Source organism: Aspergillus multicolor (assembly GCF_047715735.1).
Source record: "Aspergillus multicolor strain CBS 133.54 unplaced genomic scaffold BDW74scaffold_51, whole genome shotgun sequence".
In the NCBI taxonomy this organism is placed as follows: domain Eukaryota; kingdom Fungi; phylum Ascomycota; class Eurotiomycetes; order Eurotiales; family Aspergillaceae; genus Aspergillus; species Aspergillus multicolor.
This window is the reverse complement of record NW_027396002.1, coordinates 120,393-139,027: the sequence shown is the minus strand read 5'-3', so window position 1 is coordinate 139,027 and position 18,635 is coordinate 120,393. Positions and strand designations below refer to the sequence as shown.

Genomic DNA, 18,635 nt, shown 5'->3' with positions numbered 1-18,635 from the left:
TTTGTTTGTTTGTTTGTTTTGTTAGCTGTTAACCTTTTTGTTATTTGGTTGGTTCTGATATTCGTTGCGTTCCGGTTAGCTCAGCTTCTCACTATTATTAAATATGAACCCTTACTCAACATTGTAAGCTAGACTTACCTGCTATAATCCTACTTGCAACATCCAATTGTTCGCCAGGCAAGCGAGGGAAACGGACAATGCGTTTTGGGAGCAATTCATATGCGACGGAACAGATATTTCGAGGCGTAGATCGTAGCAAGAGATCATTTGGTGCAATTGTCGGAAAATCTTTCGCTTTCGTATCTCGTATAGCATAGATCATCGACATCATTGCTATCAAAGTCCGGCGTAATCTATATCATAGTCCCGTACAGCAGAGCCATCATCTACATCTGAAGCATGCATTCGCAGAAAGGACGGACCATGAGCGCAGCCATGAGGAAGAGTGGGCAATCTAGGTATCCTGCGGCGGGAAGCACCGGAGTATAAACTCCGGTCAATAGGCGTCCACGTCGGGTTGTAGGGATTGGCGGCCGGAGGACTCGCCAGCTGGCAGGTTGAAGCCGAAGCCGAGGCAGATGATGTAGGCGTCGCAGTTCTGTTGCACCCGATTATCTCAATACTATCGTCGGATCCAGATTGGTCCCTATAGCTATATGCCGTAACCGGATTATAGTTGACAATATCGGCCGACTTTGATGAAGGGACCGGCCGAGTACCAGTAGTCAGTTTCGCCGCCAGCCCAGATACCGAGTCGTACTCTCATCGCAGTTTGCGGGTAGCGAGTGCTATCGACTGCGTCGCCATAAGCGAGGGTGCGCACGGTTTCTCCGTCGATCGACCAGACTAACTGCTCGGTCGACCAAGTCAATTTGCGGGCGTGGAAGGTAGTTTGAGGCTCGGAGACCGGTTCCCACGTCCAACGGCCATATGATCCACTATCGCCTTTCCCAAAATAGTCTGTTTGGAGCTGTGTCGAGTAGCCCCCGAGGACCTCCTGAGCGACGTCAGCGGAGTGATCGGACATAAAGAAACAGATAAGAGTCCCCACCCAATCAACCTCATCAAGGTCATCCGATTCCAAGACATGCTGCTAATAATACCAGTACCCGGCGCAGCTTTCGTTACCACAGATATTTCGCCGAAGAAGATGTAATAACTTGTCTCGATGGTCGGCGAGTCACCCTCGCTGTTGATGGTGAATTCTGCGCCGCCGAAACCGAGGTTGACGCTTCCGGATGTTGTCGTCCATTCCGCCAAGGCAGAGGTTTGGGTAAAGTTGTAGTTCATGGTAGAAGCCGCGGAGCTCGTGTCTAACGGACAAGACTTCTCTAACGGGTTGCAGCTGGTGGAGGACTGCGCCCGTGCCGGGATCCACAGGGTGCCCGCAGCAGTGGCGAGGAACAGGATCGACAAGCGCATGGTACAAGACGACTGAAATGCGAAATTAGCACATCTTGCCAGCGACAGCATTGCAGCCGAATATAAACCTCTGCTATTGTAGCAAAAATGAGGTGGCTGAGAGCTTGTATAGACCACCGGATCGGCAAAAGCTTGGAAGGCAACGCATGGACCAGGGCCACGCGGATGATCCACAGCGCATGCTTGTTCGAGTCTAGTTTGATGAATTTGCCGCTGACTCAACTGTCAGCTTGCCTGTTCCTGGTTTAGACGCGGTGAATTCAAGGCGGGTGGGTCTGATAGATCAGGAACTGAAGGCCGAACTGTTGCTGCCTGCAAATTCAAATTTGGCAGCTCCCACATCCTCTGCCCCCGAAAAGGGGGAGACCCCTGTCAATTTGCGACGCATGAGCAACTGCTTTATGTTTCAGGGTGCGATCCCGTCCAGTTCGTTGCCTCCGCTGCATCCTCGACTCCGTCCTCCTCCGACGCCGAACCCGCGGCACACCATCGTGACAGCATGAATCCGCTCCGATTCCTCTGGGGCGTCCTTCTTTGCGCCCTTTTCGCGCTCGCCGACGAGCAGACCGACTGCAATCCGCTCAACGCAACATGTCCTGCCGATCCCGCCCTGGGCACCGAACATACGTGGTTGTTCAACTCCACGCTCGATGATTCCCTCTGGGACGTGGCCACGGGGACGCCCGAATACACCTCCGACGGCGCCGAGTTCTCGATCAAGACGGAAAATGGTTCGACGTTGTTGCAGTCCAACTTCTACATCTTCTTCGGTGTGATGGAGGCCCATGTGAAAATGGCTAAGGGTGCGGGAATCATCAGCAGCGTTATTCTCCAATCGGACGACCTTGACGAGATTGACTGGGAGTGGGTGGGATACAACACCAGCGGGGTGCAATCGGATTTCTTCGGCAAAGGAAACACAACGACGAGCGACCGTGGCGGAAACCACGCTGTGTCGAATGCCGACACCGAGTTCCACAACTACACCACCTACTGGGATCAAGACCGCTTGGAATGGTGGATTGATGGCGACCTGGTACGAACGGTGAACTATTCAGAACCGTTGACCGTCTACGGCAAGAACTATCCTCAGACGCCCTGCCGGGTCAAGGTCAGCTGTTGGCCGGTCGGATTGGCTTCTCAGTCGATCGGCAACATCGAATGGGGTGGTGGTTTAGTCAACTGGACGGATCTTCCCTTCACGATGGAGGTATCGAAAATCCGCGTCAAGGACTTCCATACAGCCAAGGAATACACATACTCTGGACACACCGGCTCGTATGACAGTATCAATGTTGTCAGGTTCGTCTCTCTCTTCGGTGACACTCGACATCACCTGCTGACTTCATGACAGTGGTAACTCAACCGCCAAACACGAGATCGAAAAAACACCAGCCAAGTCGCTCTCCGACAAATGGGATGATTTGGGAACCGGAGCCCACGTTGGAGTATACGTTGGTGCGGCTGTGGCTGGTGCTTTGGCTATTGCCGGCTTCATCTGGTTTTGCATTCGCAAACGTCGCCAGGGCCGTCTCGAACGTGCGCTGGCTGAAGAAGGGAGCTCATCGGCCACGGAACTGGACGTCTTGAAGAAGCAGTGGCGGCAGAGTGACTGGAATGCTAGCTACACCCCGATTAAACAATAACTTGCGTCCAGCGACTGTCGTTGTATTGTCAAGTCATTGCATAGATACAGGTTCTTGTACAGATAGGTATTGTATATGTTTGTTGGCCTTGTTTATAGCGCATTGGGCCAGGCGCTTTAATTCGAGAATTATTTTGCAAGCCGAATCTATCCTGGTGGTGTAGGATCTTGGGGTTTCTCCTAAGTGCTGTCGTTCCAGTAAGATCGGAATGGAGCCGATGAGGTCGAGGTCGCTCCGGCAGTATTCGCCGAGGGGATTGGACAGGATGTTGCAGAAATAAAACGATGATCGCTTAGATAAAGTAGGAGATGGAAAACCTGGCGCAGCATTAGCACCAGGAATGGCAATCCATGGAAGGGGCAATCATACAGGAGGTTTGCCGGTCCGAGATCCAAGCATGAAGCAGCGAACTGTTGCAGTAGCGACCGACTCGCCGTGACGGAGATAGCAAGACTCGAACTGGGGTCTCGCGCATCCTGGTTTTGTACCCATGAAGCGCAGTGACTGCTGGTCTGGTGAATCATGACCATGCAATGGTGGTACTGGAGATGGAAGATGGAAAATCGCACGTCGGTATATTGTAAGGGGTCTCGTTCGCCTGGGAGAAATGTGGGCTGATTGCTCGATTTCAGTGATTGCTTCCACGTTTCGAGGTCATGGTCCAGGTCCCGGATTGTTCGGAGAAGGTTTGCTTCGGGCTGTTGAAGAGCGGTCGGGGAATAAAGATCGCGCTGGATCTTGGACTGGATGAACGCGAGCTGGACATAGGTGTGGAAGTAGGATCCGGGGTAGGGGTCGCCATACGGATATTGCGTGAGGTCTAGATCGCAGTGCGAATCTTCCACTCTAGACGGAAGTCCAGTCACCATACTGAGACCCTTGTCGCAGACGTAGACGATCCAGAAAAGTCTTCGCGTGTGCGAATGACCGTCGGATGGTTTCTCCCATCCCGCCGGAGAGGTATGGCTTCTGAGGTAGCAGGCATATCGCGCGGCCGCTGACAGCAACTGATTGACTGTGTAGACGTCGCCGGCGAGTCCTTGAGCACAAAGGCACTATATTTGAATTAGTGCTTAGCTTCCCATTGCGCGGAGGTGACTGACTTACCAGCATTAAAATGATCTGCAGGCCGTCTAGAGAAACCGGTTCCTCAAAGACCTTCGGTAATAATCGTTGAGCCTCCCGTGCATGCTGGTCGCTGTATCTGAGGGGATATCCCCTGGGCCCATGAACGGACAAGGCAGTCAAGGAGAGGAGCGAGAAGATACACGCCCTCGCACTATTGGGACCAGGAGACGATGAGGAGTACTTCCAGCAGTAAGCAGCATCCGCGGTGCTATCAAACAGCGCACGATCAACTACGGGGAAGAACAGTCCAAGAGGCGAGGCTAGGTACTGGCGAATTTCTTCGTACAGAAAAGTCAGGTCGGGTAAGGGGAGGTCAGCAGCGGCAGCGATCGGACCTGAAGGCTGATCTGGCAGTCTGGACGATTGAAGGTATTCTTGGCAGAATCTCTCGCCAGTGCATTGATAAACCCAGTCGCGTCCACTCTTAGAAATAAAGGGTGTGCCATCGAAGGTGCAGATGTTGCCCACATCGCGGCCCGCAAGTTGCAGATTGTAGGCAAAGGCAGGAGCGAAGGTCTCAACCAGCCCTTCACGACTGGAAGGCGCCGCGGTCGCAGTTGCAGCATTCAGTTTGGCGAGCCTGTCGTAGGTGCATGGTAGATTATGATGGGAGCACCAGTCGCACTTGGGAGTGGCCGCGTCGCACTTGATCTGTGGTGATGTTAGTCTGGGTCGATTCAGGGTTATATGGACGGGTGCCCACCTTTCTAGAGTAGCAAGTATCGCATGAGCGGGCTATCCGACCTCGTCTCTTGGGCAATTTGGATGATGGTGTATACAACAACCTATCTACAATGCTGTCTATAAAAGAATATCAGATAATAGAGGGACTTGGCCGGAACTTACTTCAGCTAGAGGAGGGTTTGATGTGTACTGGGCATGGTCAAAGATGTTTCAGCTTGTAATGGCCATCCTATACTCCATTTCGACAGACGTCTTCTGCAAGATATATTTATTTCAAAGACAGACGATATAACAACTACGAAGGATTCCACTTAACAACGTTAGTAAATCTTCAATATGAAAGATCCTGTTAAGGAATATATCCATAGCGCACAGAGGCTAAGCATGTAGAGAGCCAGGTATTATCCTGCGATAAGATGGAGTCGAAGAGAAAAAGGTAAACCAGACAAGCGTATACATTAAACGAGCAAAGAAAACAAAACAGAACTAAAACCAAAACAAAAACAAGAACGAAAAGAAAGGAGAGAACTTACTGCGGCCCCATCTCGCGGATTCGATCCTCGAGATAGCTTGACGGACGGGGCTCCAAGGGGTTACGCCGCTTATTATCGTTCTCATTCCGCCAGACGAGCGTCTCAACAGTCTCTTGGACAAGATCCAGACGCTCCTGAACAATCTGCTCGGCATCGAGCTTACCATGCCGCTCCTCCGCCTCCAGGATACCACCCAGATCCTCCAACTGGTCCTCGCGCAGCAGCCCCCAAGTCTCCACGGGGATCTGAGAACGAGGATCGCCCTCGGCAAAGGGAGCGACGATATCGAAGACTTCATTGTGCGAGCAGCTGAGAACGACACCCGTACCCTTGTACACCGTCCTGGTCTTGGTGTCGTTCCACCAGCCAAAGGCCACAGTGCCGGGGTCGTGATGCGTTGTCCAGGTGGTGGCCTCCTTGAAGTCCTGGTCTGTGCAGGGCACAAACGAGTCCTCTTCGCCCTCGCGTGGCTCAACCCAGATCATGGCCGGGATGTTGTACGCTTCGACACAGCGGCCCTGGGGGAGCTGGATGGTGGAGGAGCTGACAGCGGCTTCGGTGGGGGTGTCGCTACAAGAAGGTGCGTTGGTAGAAGACATTTTGGAATGTGGAGTGATACCTGTGAGTAATGGGAGGAGTCGAGATGATGTTCCAGGATGGCCTCTTGGATACTGGAGATGTTGTGATAAAGACTGGCGTAAAGAATGGATAGGGAAGGATATTTGCAGGTATCTATGCCTTGCCCTGGCCCTACACAGTTGTCGCTAGAGCACACGCTCTTTGTTTATTTGGGATTATATTCTTTCATAGAACAGGGTCTACCTTTGTCCCTTTGTAGTGAATATCGCTAATAGAAATAGCGCCTACCTTTATCCTTCGGGATTACATTTCTTCTATCTTTGTCGTTCAGGCTTATACGCCGTTCTAGAACGGCGCTCATCTGTATCGCATTGTTTCCCCTTTTTTCAACAGGACAACATCTATCCTTGTCCCATTGAGATGATATTACTTCGTATGAGAGGGCGTTTATTGTAGGCGCGGCAGAAAGAACAAAGTTACCATTTATATATTCTTTGTACTCTCATTGTCTTAGGACAAGCCAATCAAAACAGGGCTGGCAGGCCAGAGCATACGCAGAGTAAACAAGGAGCCCGCAGGCAAACGTTGACCGAGATGAGACGGTCTAAAATTGTTTCAAAGAATAGTAGTACCGCCACATGTTGGAGTAGGTCAATGTGCAAATCGACTCACGAAAAGTCGTCATCGGGAGGATGCCGAGGCCCTGGTTGGGTGTCTAGCCCTAACAGTGCTGGAAGCAACACCAAAGCCCTAGGTGTACTTGTATTCGGACTGGATAATACAATTGAAGCTGTCGAGCTTCATACAACGGTAGCATATAATTGATGACATAAATCAACCAGGGATTCGCAGAGCATATAGGAATATCTTTCCAACTCGCTGCGCATGAGCCATCTCAGTGGAGCATGGCGTGCTCATAGACATGCTTTAGCGGGCTTCACCAAGCTTCCTCATAGGATACTAAGCTATCGCGGCCTTGAAGATTACCGTCAATGCTTTAATCAAGATCTCGCGTTTGCGATGGGTCCTGACGTGCTTATAGGGTTGTTGGAGAGATATAAGGTCGCCCCCATGCTCTGCCGTATTCCTACATCAAACAGCATCGCACCTCGAACATGGCCTTTGAGCGCGTCACCCGGTTCTACCGGTCCTGCCTGTTCCAGATCATCATTGTCGGACTTGTCGCGTTTTGCGAGCCGGGCATCTGGACAGCCCTAAACAATTTGGGAGCTGGAGGAAACGCAAGCGTAAGTCATGTCCGACAACGCAGAGCCTTTCAAAGATGGCCCTTGATAACTTGGCCTAGCCCTTCTTAAACAATGCTGCAAATGCGTTAACCTACGGCCTAATGTCCGTCGGCTGCTTCCTGGCCGGAGGAGTGACAAACAAAATCACCGCAAAATGGACCCTCTTCATCGGCGCCGCATTCTACACGCCCTACGCCGCCGGGTTATACTGCAACAACCGCTACGGGAACGAATGGTTCCTATTACTCGGTGCAGCACTCTGCGGCGTTGGCGCATCGTTGCTCTGGGCCAGCGAAGCCGCAATTGCCGTCGGATATCCCGAGGAAGACAAGAGAGGGCGCTATGTCGCGGTTTGGATGGGGATCCGACAGATGGGGCCGCTTGTCGGCGGTGCGATATCGCTTGCGCTGAATGTCAATACGGCGCATGTTGGGAAGGTCACGTATACGACGTACCTGGGTCTGGTTGCTATCTCGTCCCTTGGTGCGCCGTTCGCGTTACTTCTGTCGCAGCCGCAGGATGTTGTCCGAAGTAACGGGACTAAGATCCCGTACATGAAGAGGACGAGTTTGGGCATTGAGGCAAGGGCTATCTGGAAGCAGCTGCGGAATAGGTATATGCTGCTGCTTATTCCGGTGTTTCTTGCGGGGCAGTTCGGTTCAACGTATCAAGGCAACTATCTGACTTGTAAGGCTCTCCTTACATCTTGCCAGTATCAACTAGAAGCTGACATACTACAAGCATACTTCACCGTCCGCTCCCGAGCCCTCGCCTCCTTCCTGACAGCCGTGGTCGGGGCAACCGCAAACCTCATAACGGGCACAATCCTCGACCTAAAGTCTTTCTCCCGAGAAACCCGCTCAAAAGCAGTCTACATATTTGTTCTAATCTTCGTGACCGCATCCTGGACCTGGAACGCAATCGTGCAAACCCGACTCTCGAGGATGTCCGAACCACCAGCTTTCGATCTAGGCGATGGGCCGTTCTTCAACTCCGCATTTACGGTGTACATGTTCTTCCGGTTCTTCTACGAAGTCCTGCAGACGTACATCTACTGGCTGATGGCGGAGATCAAGGGGGCGCAGGCGGACGGGGATGTCGCGCGGACGACGGGGATTTTGAGGTCGTGGGAGTCGATTGGGAGTACGATTGCGTATGCTGTTGGGGCTACGCATTGGCCGAATCTGAACCAGATGATCTTGGGCTTTGCGCTGTGGGGGTTTACGATTCCGTTTACGTTGATGGCGGTCTTTGGGGATTGGAATCAGGCTGGGAGCCTTGAGGCGCAGGCTGAGGCCCAGAGCAGCAGTGAGGACCTTGAGACGCAGGGGGTTACTGTTGGCCTTGATCGAAAGGGTTAAGGCCGGGCAGGCAGTCGATTCAGTGGCCTTTTATCTGTATAGGGTTAATTAGAGGAGAGGAAAAAAGCTATCTATAGATATGAGCGGAGAGGTATAGATAGGCTATCCATTTTATGTTAATTGGTAACCTGCCCACCAGAACTATATGCTGAACCAGCCATTGGTTGCAGAGCCGAGCATACCCTCTCCTGATTTCGCCTGTCGTTATAGCCAGCATGCACGGCTCACTGTGTGGAGGTCGATACTAAAACAGGTTATAACTGAACTGCTTAGTAACCGTTACCCCTCACCCCGCCATCTACTCCGGAGAGGGACAGACGTCATCCCAATCATCACCACAACAATCAGTCAACAAACACAATGGCCGAATTCCCTCCACCAAGTCTCCAGCCTCTGGCCCAGGAAGTCTTCGAGCTTCTCAAAGCCCGCAAAGAGACGGTCTCCGTGGCCGAGACCGTACGTTCCCACCCGCTAGACCGAGGAACACATTCTGATTGATTTCCGCAGGCTGCCGGAGGTCTCGTCTCCGCATGTCTCCTCTCAGTTCCAGGCGCATCGGCAATCTATAAGGGGGGCTTGACGGTATGACCTGCCATTACTCCGAACGCCCTCATACTAATGCAATGAAGGTCTACACCCTCGAGTCCCGCATAGCCTTTGCGGGCTGGACAGAAGCAAACCTGCAGAATTACAGCGGCCCTACGCCTGAGATCGTTAGCGGACTAGCCGACCATACTCGCCGTACTCTAAAGTCAACGTACGCAATCAGCGAGAGCGGCACCGCCGGGCCTACTGGCGGGAATACGCGGAACCGGACACCGTGAGTTAACCCCCTTGTACATGCGCCGGAGCATGCTAAGTGTTGCGTTGTAGCGGCTACGTGGCTCTTGCCGTGTCAACTGAGGAGAAAACATACACGCACGAGGCTGAGACGGGGAGCAGCAACCGGGCGGAGAACATGGTGGCCTTTGCGGCGGAGGCGTTGAAATTGTTGAAGTCGGTCCTGTCTAAGGCTGAGGGCGCTTCTCTGTAGTGGGTTTGATAGTCAAATCGTACGCCGATTCTTTCCAGCTCCGCTTGCATCGAATCAGCCAGAGAAGGAATTAGTCCTATATATAGCTCGGTGCGACTCTACCCTATCATAAGTGAATGATGATTCAGCGCGCTCCCCCCCAAGCAGCGCGTAACCTCTAGCGTCGAGCTCTGCTCAAGCTCAAGCTTCCAACTCTTCCTTCCATCAATAGAGCATGTCCGGCATGATCAACTGGAAGGTGGCAGTCCCTCGATGTTTTCCGATCCAGGTCTCTCTTGGGTTACCCTCGATCTCTACCCCCCGCAAGTTTTCAAAGATGAATGACAACAGTCCCCTCATTGAATACACGTCTGGTCGATGGATGTGAGTGGTTTCCTAACTATAGATCATCGAACCTGACACATTTATTACAACGAGAATATCCACCTTGCTGAGCGCCGTGGAAAGTTCAATACCGAAGCATTAAGGATTGCCGCTGCGCGATCGGTAGAGAAATGCGAGGCTTATGTCATGAGCTTGTCCAAGCTGGCGGAAGGTGGCTTCAACCGCGACCTCCAGATCACCATGGACGATGACACTGAGCTCCTAGCTCGCCTGCCGTACCCCTCAACTGGGCCCAAACAGTTCGCGGTCGCCAGCGAGGTGGCGACGTTGGCGCTCCTTCGCGGTCATGGCCCCCCTGTGCCCCGTGTGTATTCATACTCCACGGATGCCCAAAATCCCATTGGTCCGACGATATCATCATGGAGAAGCTACCAGGGAAGCCGCTGGGTGATCGATGGTTCGAACTATCCGACCAAGAACGCTTGAATCTGCTGCTACAGCTTGCACAGCTGGAAGCAAGGCTCCATACCACTCCACTTCCTGCCAGCGGAAGCATATACCACACCAGCAACATACCGTCCCACTCGCCTCGCATCGTTATCCCAGAGTCAAGTTCCTGCGTCGGTCCTGATGCAGCTAATAAATGGTGTTTTCGATAGCGCACCTTGCTCCGCATTGACCGCGGTCCTTGTAAGCGCTTCATATGCTCGATTTCCTTACTCATGACCTGACCAGACCATATACAAGGTGCGGACCCAACATTAAAAGAACTTGCCTACTTGCGTGCACATGGCCGGCCGCGCTTCCCATTCGAGCGTGCATACCGTGAAGCCATGGACTACCAACTGTTCGATCCCACTGGCCATACTGCCTCCTTGGAAACCTGCCTCAAGATTGTTCCTCACCTGCTCCCATTGAATATGGATGATCTGCTACGGCCCGTCCTCCGCCACCCGGATCTCCAGCTAAACAACATCTTCGTCTCCGACGATCTCGACATCGTCGGCTTGATCGACTGGCAGCACGCATCCGTCCAACCCCTCTTCCTCGCCGCCGAGATCCCAAGATTCTTCCAGAACTACGACGATCCTGCATCGCTCGATTTCCGGCCGCCTTCCCCTCCGAACCTAAGCGGTATGGACGATGATGAAAAGGCCGACGCCCTCACCGAGTTCCAGCGCCGCCATACCCACTTCTTCTACATGGGCTTCACGCAGCGCTTCAACGAATCCCACTTCCGCGGCATGGATCAGCCCACGAACACGCTGACCCGGCGGATCTAAACTCACGCAGGCGAACCCTGGGAGGGGAATAACATCTCGCTGCGGGCAGACCTCGTGATGCTCACAAAGGCGTGGCACGCATAGTCGACGCGCCCGTGCCCGATCTCATTCTCGCCGGCCGAAGCCGAATCTATCATGCGCTTGCAAGGTCAGCAGGAAGAGGTTGACCTGCAGCTCAAACACGTGCGGAATGCCATTGGCATTGCGACGGACGGATGGACGACGCACCAGGGATATGAAGATGCGGTTGCGCGTGCGCGGCAGATGAAAGTCGATGGCCTTGCTTCGCTTGAGACGGATTATAAGCGCCCGGATGACCAGCCGGCACTGGCCGTTCGACGACTTTGATGAGGAGGAGTAACGTAGGGTAGCCGGGGGTGTCGCCCGTTGCTGAAGCTGAAGGCATCACTGGGGTCCGTTCAGGAGGACCTGGTTGACCTTGCATTTCGGCCCTCTGTTTAGACTACATGGATCACCGTGTACAGTGAGCACAAATTGGGCTCAGTACTCTGAGCCTGAGACCGCGGAATAAAGCAAAGCACTATTTCCACCTCAGCTGCGGTGACACTGTTATTGACCTTCTCGATGGTTTGCTGGAAACGGGCTCTTGCAACCCCCACCCCCATCCAGTCGCCAATAACCCCATATCCCTGGCCTAATTACTTGAAATGTCCGCACGCAAGATGACTTCGGACGTGGAGCGGCAGGTGGCACCTCATGCTCCACTGGGCTCATCTGAGCCGATGGAGCCACATACAAGTAATAAACACACGGAGCCATGGGGAGGACTCCCTAACCATGGAAGTTGCCCTTGTCCTAGCGCTATTAGTCCTGTATGGATGTCGAATTAACCTTATTCCATCCCAGGTTTGATCTCTGTAGACCCCTATGGTAGCGTGTGGGTTAATCCTCTATTCTACGCCCAGGTTAAAACTAAACTAGTTTTTGCATTTTTTTGTATTGACGCTGGCAAATTGTCCATCTCATTTCTAATGGCCTGTTAGTTGCTGCCTTGGAAGTATCAAGAATTAGCCTTCTATCTTCTTCCATGTTGCGCGGCTGTGCGCTCGGCCTACATGGAGATATATAAAGGACGAGGCACGTCGAGTAAATTATTTAACTTATTTGGCTTATGGTTACAAAGCAGCGATATCTAGATTAGGCAAGGTAGGAAGGAGGTGCTTGTAGTTGAGTTATTGGAATATTAGAAGTACCTAGAGTGATGCCTTCTCCGCCACCAAGCCCTCCGCCCTAATCAACTTCACCAAATCCTCAGCGACCCCCCGCGAGATCTCATACCCTCTGCCAGCAGCACCATAACCATGGACAACAGTTTTGCCATCTTCAAGCTTTTCAAGTTCAATGCGCATCCCCCCTTCGCGCGCGGGACGCCGCCCAACAATATCCCGGATGACGTCAAACTTCCCACCGCTCTCCGCCGTGAAGGGGAACCACTTGCTCGCGTTGCGGAGCAGGGTCTCTCGTGTTTCTAGCGACGGATTCGGGTCCCAGTTGTTAACCTGCTTCGTTCCGCCAATGATCGTGCCGCCTTCGAGAGGGCGCGGGATGCAGAAGGACCAAGTGCCGTCAGAGTTCTGGCGGGTGAGCGTTACGGAGCAGGGGTTTCGGACGAGGCAGGTCTGGCCTGAACATCAAATCAGCGCTGTAGCAAGGAATCAATCTCCCGTGCCATAGAGGACCTACCCCGAATGATAAACGCTTTCGGATCCCCAAAGCCCACACCTGAGCAATTAACAACAGTTCTCACATTCCCCGCAAGATAAAACGCCTCCCGGACATTCGCAAGGGTATAATCCTTAACCAGCCCACCCCGAATCACAAACTGCCGCAGCATATACGCACAATAAACGGGCGAATTAATCGTAAACGTATTATACCGTACCCCCCACTTCACACCCTCCGGCAGCTCAGCAGGCTGCAACTTCCGAAACCCATCGAGATGCGTATAATTATCCAGCGCGCGCGGGTCAAGATACTCCGCCGGCGGGTTCTCCAGGTGCTCGACGCCCTCTACCCACGCGACGCCGGAGCCCGGAACCTGCGCTTCGTGCCTGAAGTGCTCGTAGGCGCGGCGGGCTTGCTTTTCCTCGCGGATGGCTTGGGGCGAGGAGCCCGGGACGGGGCGGTAGTGTGCGCCTGCCCAGGGGGAGGCGTAGTTCACGGAGGTGGTGGTTGGCCAGTCGCGGGCGACGAGGAGGATTTGTTGTGAGGGGGAGAGGAAGTGTTGGAGGTGCAGGGCTGTGGAGAGGCCGATGACGCCGGCGCTGGGGATGTTAGTTTGTGGTTGATGAAATAGATTTGGGAATCATACCCGATCACGATGATTGTTTCTTTTTCCGGCATTGTCATTGATGGGTGGGAATTATTCTTCGAGAGCTGAGACGGTTTGCTGGGTGGTGAGGGGGAGATAAAGGATCCCCGCAGACGAGGCTGATAAGTCGATAAGTTGCTGATAACCGCAGACAGTCGGCCGTGACTCATTAAAGGCAACGATAGCCAACTTATCTTATTATCAATCTCTAAAAGTCGGTAATTGAATCATAAGCTGAATCGTACGATTTGGAGGACCTCTCAGAGAAAAGGTCGCCCTACGCTAGTGCTGCTACAGTGGAGAAGTTGGAGATGCAACGGATAATTTTCCATTCTCTACGTAAGGCTAGAACAGCCTGGGGAGCCTGCGCTCGTGTATGCCTTGCTGACCGCTCAGCCACCACATGGAATACGAGGATGTCGCCCCTCGGTCAGCATCGTGCCATTGTCAGATCGGGCATCGCGTCCAACTGCGCGGACGTTTGTGACGAATTGGCGAGATGCAGTGCGAGGTCTAAGTATGCATCCGATAACCGCAGGGCCTGAACTGCGATGTTTGCAGGGTGGGAGCCAGCATCAGCGAGATGCTGTAGGTATCGAGAAAGAGAACCGTAGTGTCACTAATCCAATGCGTCGGGCAGCTTCTCGATTGTGAACTTTCCTCGGGCGACCTTCATGATTGGCACACCAGGGATCTTGCGGAGACGGCGGCAAAGGTCCTTATCGTTTGTTGCTACGAGGTAGATTCGGTGTTTTGAGACCTATTTCACCTGTTAGCGGAGGTCGAACCTAGAGGCCGTATCGTAAACTCACCCTATCCACAAGACAGTCATCGGCGTACGTTCCCTTGTGCGAGCACTTGACCCTCTCCCATCTCGGGTCCTTCGCTACCCGCAGCGCAAGACGGTACTTGTCACCCAGCTTTTCCAATTCCGCAATCGTGCAATCGGTGAACGTCGGGATACACTTCGCGTACAGCCTAATCCCTTCCATCAGTATATGACCAAGCGACAATTCAATTCCAGGTATAACGTACAAATCCATCATTGCCGGCAGCAAATCGAGCTTCGCGCGGATGGCGTGGGAGACGAAGTTGGTATCGACGAGGACGCGGTAGGGAGGACCGAGGGCGGTGTTGGCGGCGAAGAACATGTTCGTCGGAGCAGCTTGAACATGGCGAGTGATCTCTTCGGGCTTCTTCTTGGGCGGTTCCGGTTTCTTGAGTCGCTCGTCGCGGGCTTTGATCGTGCGCTTCATCTGCTAAGGTATCAGCGGCTGATTTGGGCGGAGTTGGATTGCGTGGTGGCAGACCTGCGCGAACTTCTTGGTTTTCTTTGCGATACCCATGATGATCAGAAGACGTATAGCCGCAAGAGAGGTGAGACTGGAGAACGAGACTGCGCGACAATGGGGTTAAGATTTGTTGCGATAAGAAACGGCCTTGGAGAGCGAGAAAATATTGTCGGGCCGGTGTTTCGCCGACACGCCTAATGGTGTCACGTGACGCTTCATATAAATGCCCGGCACAAAAAGCATAACTACGGACTACCGAAAATAGAAAGAGCGACCGTGCATGAGCCTGCATAACTAGCAAGTCCCCAATGGCCAGGGTCAGAAACTCTGAAATCCCTTGACATTCTGCATTCATCTCGAGACAATTCTTACAAGCGACTGCCTGACTCTGGATTGAGGACGAGGTTCGCTTTCATCGCCTCAATGTCCCAGTCCGAAAACCCCAGTGTGTTCCTCAGATAGCCGATCACTCCACCATACCCTTCATCGAGAACCTCTAAGAACGCCATCATGCCGCTAGCATGAACACCCCAAACCACTGGAAGCACTGGGTTGTCCAACACTGACTTGCTATATACACTTTGCATCATCTTTAACAGGGCGAGACGGCCAGGTTCCAGTCCGACGCGGGTCAATGTGAAATCGTGGATGAGCTCTGCGTCTGAGCTTCCTGCTAGCCGATGAATCAATGCTGCAAGGACACCGGTGCGATCTTTACCGGCTACCCATCCAGGCTCGTTAGCAATTATTCTCGGCCCCGGCCTCGCCTCCGACCAGGACCGGCTCACCTGAACAGTGGAAGAGAAAAGGCGTCTCCGGCTCGTCTCGGATGTGCTCAAACACGGCCTTGTAGACCGGCGCATGCGTTTCTAAATATCCCGTATACATTTCCACCACTTGCTCCATGGACCCTTCAAGATCTCGAGCAGCTGCCGCTCGTGGCGGAACCTCGGCGTAAGGGATCCATACAATCTGGACTCCGTTGATGATCGGGCTGGGATTCTTGATGCGCTCGTCGATCCGACGCAGGTCAAAGATCTTTCGGATACCCAGAGCGCTCAGCACTGAGATTCCTTCTTCCGTGAGCGTCGACGCCGGTGCACCGCTTCGATAGACAAGCCCCGGTCGCAGGATAGCGGGGAAAGTAGAAAAGGAAAATGTGCCGCCGCTGATGTCGCGAAGGTTGAAGATGCCGGGGACCGTCGCGAACGGCGCCCGAGAGATGACCTCCGCAACAGCATCCTTAGGCAGCGCGGTAGCGATGTCGGTTGCGACAAGATCTTGGAGACTGTACGCCAGCGCCATGGTTTGCACGTTCGATCATGGAATTTGAGCGAGATGAGATTTATTCCGGCTTATAGAAGGGAGGAGGCGAACGATCCCTGCACATGACATGCAGCCTGTCGGCGACTTGGGGGAGGATACAGTGAGATCCACGCGCAGCCGAGCTGGAGCGGGGGATTTCGCTATCGCCGCAACGCTAGTTGCCGAGTGCTCACGGTCCCTTTCAGCCGCTGTAGATGGCCGAAAAAGGCAATGTCGTTGAGGGCTAAGAAAGACCGTTCCGAGCCTAGACAGCTGGCCATCCTATCTAGTTGCGCCGTTTCAGGGCCATCGACTCGCCACGCTTTTTGGTTCGCCAACACCTCCAACCAAGCCTTCAAGGCCATGATCGTGGTCAGAGTTTACCAGGAGGAGGAAAAGCACTCGCCATCCGGGCCACGATGCACGATTGGTTAGGATTGATATATATCTCCGTTGTGAAACGCGACCAGGGCCATAATTGGCCGCATGCGCTCGAGCCCGACAGAAAGCAGCGTTCAATTTGAAATCTCTTGCTACAGACAGTCCACCGCACTACTCGCTCTTTTTCCCAACGTATCCCCCATTTCGGAGGCCAAAGTAGCTGACTCCACAGACAACAACCATCGCGGCGAACATCAGCCAATACGCTGCTTGAAACCCTTTCAACCTATCATTCTCGGAGTGCTCTGTGACAGAAGCAGCGATAGCAGCGCTCACAGCCAAACCAACCGAGTTCCCTACTTGAGAAACAGAGTTGAAGACCGCGCCAGCAAGAGCCTGATTTTGGCCTGGATAGGCGCGAGAGATGATCAGGTTGGAAACCGTGAAGAGGACTAGGGCACCAATGTTAGCGAGCCCGTGTACGACAATCGATTGGAGTATCTACCATCACAATGAATAGGGCTCAGGAGCATTGCGACGAACGGGCCGCGCCAGTATCCCCAGGGTGGATTCACCAAAGCCATGAGAATGGGAGACACAGCGCTGATCAGAGCGGATGAAAACACCAGCACGCCGACTCGAACCTTGTCGACGGTATATCCTGTGAACACGTTTGTGACCGCGCCTGCTACTACCATTGGTAGGAACATGAGAGACGAACTGAAGGCCGAGTGGTTCTGGACCTCCTGGAAACTGGGAGAGTCAGCTCAGTCGGACCATCTCATCGCCCCAAGAACGTACTATAACGAAGTGAAGTACTGCAGCGCGTTCAAAACAGCCCAGGCGAAGAAGACGATGATGCAAGTCGCGCTGAAGATTGTGCTTTTCCACAGGCTGTTCGGAATCAACGCTGGTCGACCATGCTTCTCCTGCCATCCCACCCAGAAAACGAAGGTTGGGAGGAGAAGGATTGATATCGCGAAGAGGACGATAATGTACGTCTCCCCGAGCTTATGAAAGCTCTCGGTGATCTGACTGCCATCCCATTAGCCAATGCTTCTTTCCCGCCTTTACGAGGATCACCTACGCCAAGACGAATGAGAGCAACGCTAGAGAAACACCTATCATCAGCGCACCAACCCAGTCTATCCGCTTCAACCCCTTTGCTATCGGTTCACCCTTGGTCAGTTCGGCCGGGAGACTCCAAAAGGCCAGAACCGATAACAAAACATTGACAATAGCGCTGATATAATATCCATATCGCCACCCAATCGAATCGGCAAAGATTCCTCCCAGAATCAAACCGATCGAGTAGCCAAGTGGCTGTCCGACGCCCATAGCCGCGAATCCCAGGTTCCTAGACCTCCCCGGCGGGAATGTTCGCGTCATCAGACTCACCGCACAGGGAAGACACATTGCTACTGACACTCCCAGAAGGGTGCGGAAGACGATGAGCTGCGTCCCTGTTTGCGCCAGACCGCATGCGAGCGTGAAGACCGCGAAGAGAACACTGCCTGTCAGCCAGATGCGCCTGTCCCCAACCACATCAGCAAGCGACCCGAATGTCAGCAATGTGCATCCGGCTGCCAGAGCATAGACAGCTGCTGGCCAGAGGAGGAGATTGGCGGGCAGGGAGAGCGAGGTCGATATGACGGGCAGGGCGACCGTCAGAATGCCCGAGCCGGTGGTGTTCAGAAAGCTGACTCCCGAGAGAGCGACGACCGCGGTTACTGCCTGGGCGCGACTAAGTGGTTTTGTTTGCCGTGGAATAAGCTCGATCTTGTGGTCGTGGTGCGCCGTTTCTTGCATGGTGATTTCCTGGATCTGCGACATGGTCCAGAGTTTGTTGAGCTGGATTCGCTCTTGAGAGCATCGTTACGCATCCGAATTCTTATATTCAGAGATGGCTCGTTGGTACTTCGTTCGGTTGGCAAGTTCTTGATTTACTAAGATCGGGCGGAATAGATTCCGGCCACTTTGTAAGCCAACCAACGATGTCGCAGGGCGTTCTTACCAGGACCGCAGCCAATCACTCACCTACCTCCGGTGCTAATTACCTGTCGGACTGTGCATTGAGCTAATCAT

At 53.3% G+C, this 18,635-nt stretch overlaps 9 protein-coding genes across 9 annotated transcripts; 3 read left to right on the top strand and 6 right to left on the bottom strand.

Annotated features, from left to right (window-relative positions):
* Positions 1 to 336: 336 nt before the first annotated feature.
* On the bottom strand, positions 337 to 1,427 carry BDW74DRAFT_189434 (concanavalin A-like lectin/glucanase domain-containing protein; the record flags this gene model as incomplete). Its single annotated transcript, XM_073731972.1, has 5 exons — positions 1,129 to 1,427; positions 1,052 to 1,090; positions 720 to 997; positions 480 to 652; positions 337 to 353 (listed from the first exon to the last, which is right to left on the bottom strand). The coding sequence occupies exons 1-5, from the start codon at positions 1,420 to 1,422 to the stop codon at positions 337 to 339; spliced, it is 801 nt and encodes a 266-aa protein (XP_073578061.1). The 5' UTR covers positions 1,423 to 1,427.
* Positions 1,428 to 1,525: 98 nt separating this feature from the next.
* On the top strand, positions 1,526 to 3,245 carry BDW74DRAFT_163693 (glycoside hydrolase family 16 protein). Its single transcript, XM_073726145.1, has 2 exons — positions 1,526 to 2,724; positions 2,777 to 3,245. The coding sequence occupies exons 1-2, from the start codon at positions 1,922 to 1,924 to the stop codon at positions 3,066 to 3,068; spliced, it is 1,095 nt and encodes a 364-aa protein (XP_073578060.1). The 5' UTR covers positions 1,526 to 1,921; the 3' UTR covers positions 3,069 to 3,245.
* Positions 3,246 to 3,360: 115 nt separating this feature from the next.
* BDW74DRAFT_183867 (fungal specific transcription factor domain-containing protein) lies at positions 3,361 to 6,012 on the bottom strand (the record flags this gene model as incomplete). Its single annotated transcript, XM_073730635.1, has 4 exons — positions 3,361 to 3,385; positions 3,438 to 4,123; positions 4,176 to 4,776; positions 5,414 to 6,012. The coding sequence occupies 4 exons, from the start codon at positions 6,010 to 6,012 to the stop codon at positions 3,361 to 3,363; spliced, it is 1,911 nt and encodes a 636-aa protein (XP_073578059.1).
* A 1,095-nt stretch (positions 6,013 to 7,107) lies between these two features.
* On the top strand, positions 7,108 to 9,188 carry BDW74DRAFT_189433 (uncharacterized protein; the record flags this gene model as incomplete). Its single annotated transcript, XM_073731971.1, has 6 exons — positions 7,108 to 7,239; positions 7,299 to 7,926; positions 8,026 to 8,547; positions 8,874 to 8,878; positions 8,949 to 9,056; positions 9,108 to 9,188. 6 exons carry the CDS (start codon positions 7,108 to 7,110, stop codon positions 9,186 to 9,188), a joined length of 1,476 nt encoding a protein of 491 aa, XP_073578058.1.
* Positions 9,189 to 9,847: 659 nt separating this feature from the next.
* On the top strand, positions 9,848 to 11,588 carry BDW74DRAFT_171605 (aminoglycoside phosphotransferase family protein; the record flags this gene model as incomplete). The annotated part of the gene is made up of 7 exons (XM_073727339.1): positions 9,848 to 9,871; positions 10,051 to 10,360; positions 10,474 to 10,577; positions 10,617 to 10,647; positions 10,705 to 11,091; positions 11,251 to 11,294; positions 11,325 to 11,588. The coding sequence occupies 7 exons, from the start codon at positions 9,848 to 9,850 to the stop codon at positions 11,586 to 11,588; spliced, it is 1,164 nt and encodes a 387-aa protein (XP_073578057.1).
* An 810-nt stretch (positions 11,589 to 12,398) lies between these two features.
* BDW74DRAFT_163689 (FAD-dependent oxidoreductase) lies at positions 12,399 to 13,776 on the bottom strand. The gene is made up of 3 exons (XM_073726144.1): positions 13,573 to 13,776; positions 12,945 to 13,525; positions 12,399 to 12,885 (listed from the first exon to the last, which is right to left on the bottom strand). Exons 1-3 carry the CDS (start codon positions 13,740 to 13,742, stop codon positions 12,455 to 12,457), a joined length of 1,182 nt encoding a protein of 393 aa, XP_073578056.1. The 5' UTR covers positions 13,743 to 13,776; the 3' UTR covers positions 12,399 to 12,454.
* A 101-nt stretch (positions 13,777 to 13,877) lies between these two features.
* Positions 13,878 to 14,991, bottom strand: BDW74DRAFT_163686 (rRNA-processing FCF1 family protein). Its single transcript, XM_073726143.1, has 4 exons — positions 14,883 to 14,991; positions 14,608 to 14,828; positions 14,385 to 14,550; positions 13,878 to 14,332 (listed from the first exon to the last, which is right to left on the bottom strand). Exons 1-4 carry the CDS (start codon positions 14,916 to 14,918, stop codon positions 14,192 to 14,194), a joined length of 564 nt encoding a protein of 187 aa, XP_073578055.1. The 5' UTR covers positions 14,919 to 14,991; the 3' UTR covers positions 13,878 to 14,191.
* A 38-nt stretch (positions 14,992 to 15,029) lies between these two features.
* On the bottom strand, positions 15,030 to 16,585 carry BDW74DRAFT_116619 (tyrosine-protein phosphatase). Its single transcript, XM_073721924.1, has 2 exons — positions 15,653 to 16,585; positions 15,030 to 15,585 (listed from the first exon to the last, which is right to left on the bottom strand). Exons 1-2 carry the CDS (start codon positions 16,167 to 16,169, stop codon positions 15,233 to 15,235), a joined length of 870 nt encoding a protein of 289 aa, XP_073578054.1. The 5' UTR covers positions 16,170 to 16,585; the 3' UTR covers positions 15,030 to 15,232.
* A 42-nt stretch (positions 16,586 to 16,627) lies between these two features.
* BDW74DRAFT_116654 (uncharacterized protein) lies at positions 16,628 to 18,490 on the bottom strand. The gene is made up of 4 exons (XM_073721926.1): positions 17,638 to 18,490; positions 17,352 to 17,585; positions 17,056 to 17,303; positions 16,628 to 17,002 (listed from the first exon to the last, which is right to left on the bottom strand). Exons 1-4 carry the CDS (start codon positions 18,381 to 18,383, stop codon positions 16,722 to 16,724), a joined length of 1,509 nt encoding a protein of 502 aa, XP_073578053.1. The 5' UTR covers positions 18,384 to 18,490; the 3' UTR covers positions 16,628 to 16,721.
* Positions 18,491 to 18,635: the final 145 nt, after the last annotated feature.

Coding starts and splice junctions, on each gene's coding strand:
- BDW74DRAFT_163686 (XM_073726143.1), bottom strand. CDS start 14,918: ATGGGTATCGCAAAGAAAACCAAGAAGTTCGCGCAG. Junction 14,829..14,882: donor AAACCAAGAAGTTCGCGCAG/GTCTGCCACCAC, acceptor ATACCTTAGCAG/ATGAAGCGCACGATCAAAGC. Junction 14,551..14,607: donor CTGCCGGCAATGATGGATTT/GTACGTTATACC, acceptor GGAAGGGATTAG/GCTGTACGCGAAGTGTATCC.
- BDW74DRAFT_116654 (XM_073721926.1), bottom strand. CDS start 18,383: ATGTCGCAGATCCAGGAAATCACCATGCAAGAAACGGCGCACCACGAC. Junction 17,586..17,637: donor TTGCTCTCATTCGTCTTGGC/GTAGGTGATCCT, acceptor ATGGGATGGCAG/TCAGATCACCGAGAGCTTTC. Junction 17,304..17,351: donor CAGTACTTCACTTCGTTATA/GTACGTTCTTGG, acceptor TGACTCTCCCAG/TTTCCAGGAGGTCCAGAACC.
- BDW74DRAFT_163689 (XM_073726144.1), bottom strand. CDS start 13,742: ATGAGTCACGGCCGACTGTCTGCGGTTATCAGCAACTTATCGACTTAT. Junction 13,526..13,572: donor GAAACAATCATCGTGATCGG/GTATGATTCCCA, acceptor TAACATCCCCAG/CGCCGGCGTCATCGGCCTCT. Junction 12,886..12,944: donor GAAAGCGTTTATCATTCGGG/GTAGGTCCTCTA, acceptor TTTGATGTTCAG/GCCAGACCTGCCTCGTCCGA.
- BDW74DRAFT_163693 (XM_073726145.1), top strand. CDS start 1,922: ATGAATCCGCTCCGATTCCTCTGGGGCGTCCTTCTTTGCGCCCTTTTC. Junction 2,725..2,776: donor GACAGTATCAATGTTGTCAG/GTTCGTCTCTCT, acceptor ACTTCATGACAG/TGGTAACTCAACCGCCAAAC.
- BDW74DRAFT_116619 (XM_073721924.1), bottom strand. CDS start 16,169: ATGGCGCTGGCGTACAGTCTCCAAGATCTTGTCGCAACCGACATCGCT. Junction 15,586..15,652: donor TTTTCTCTTCCACTGTTCAG/GTGAGCCGGTCC, acceptor CTGGATGGGTAG/CCGGTAAAGATCGCACCGGT.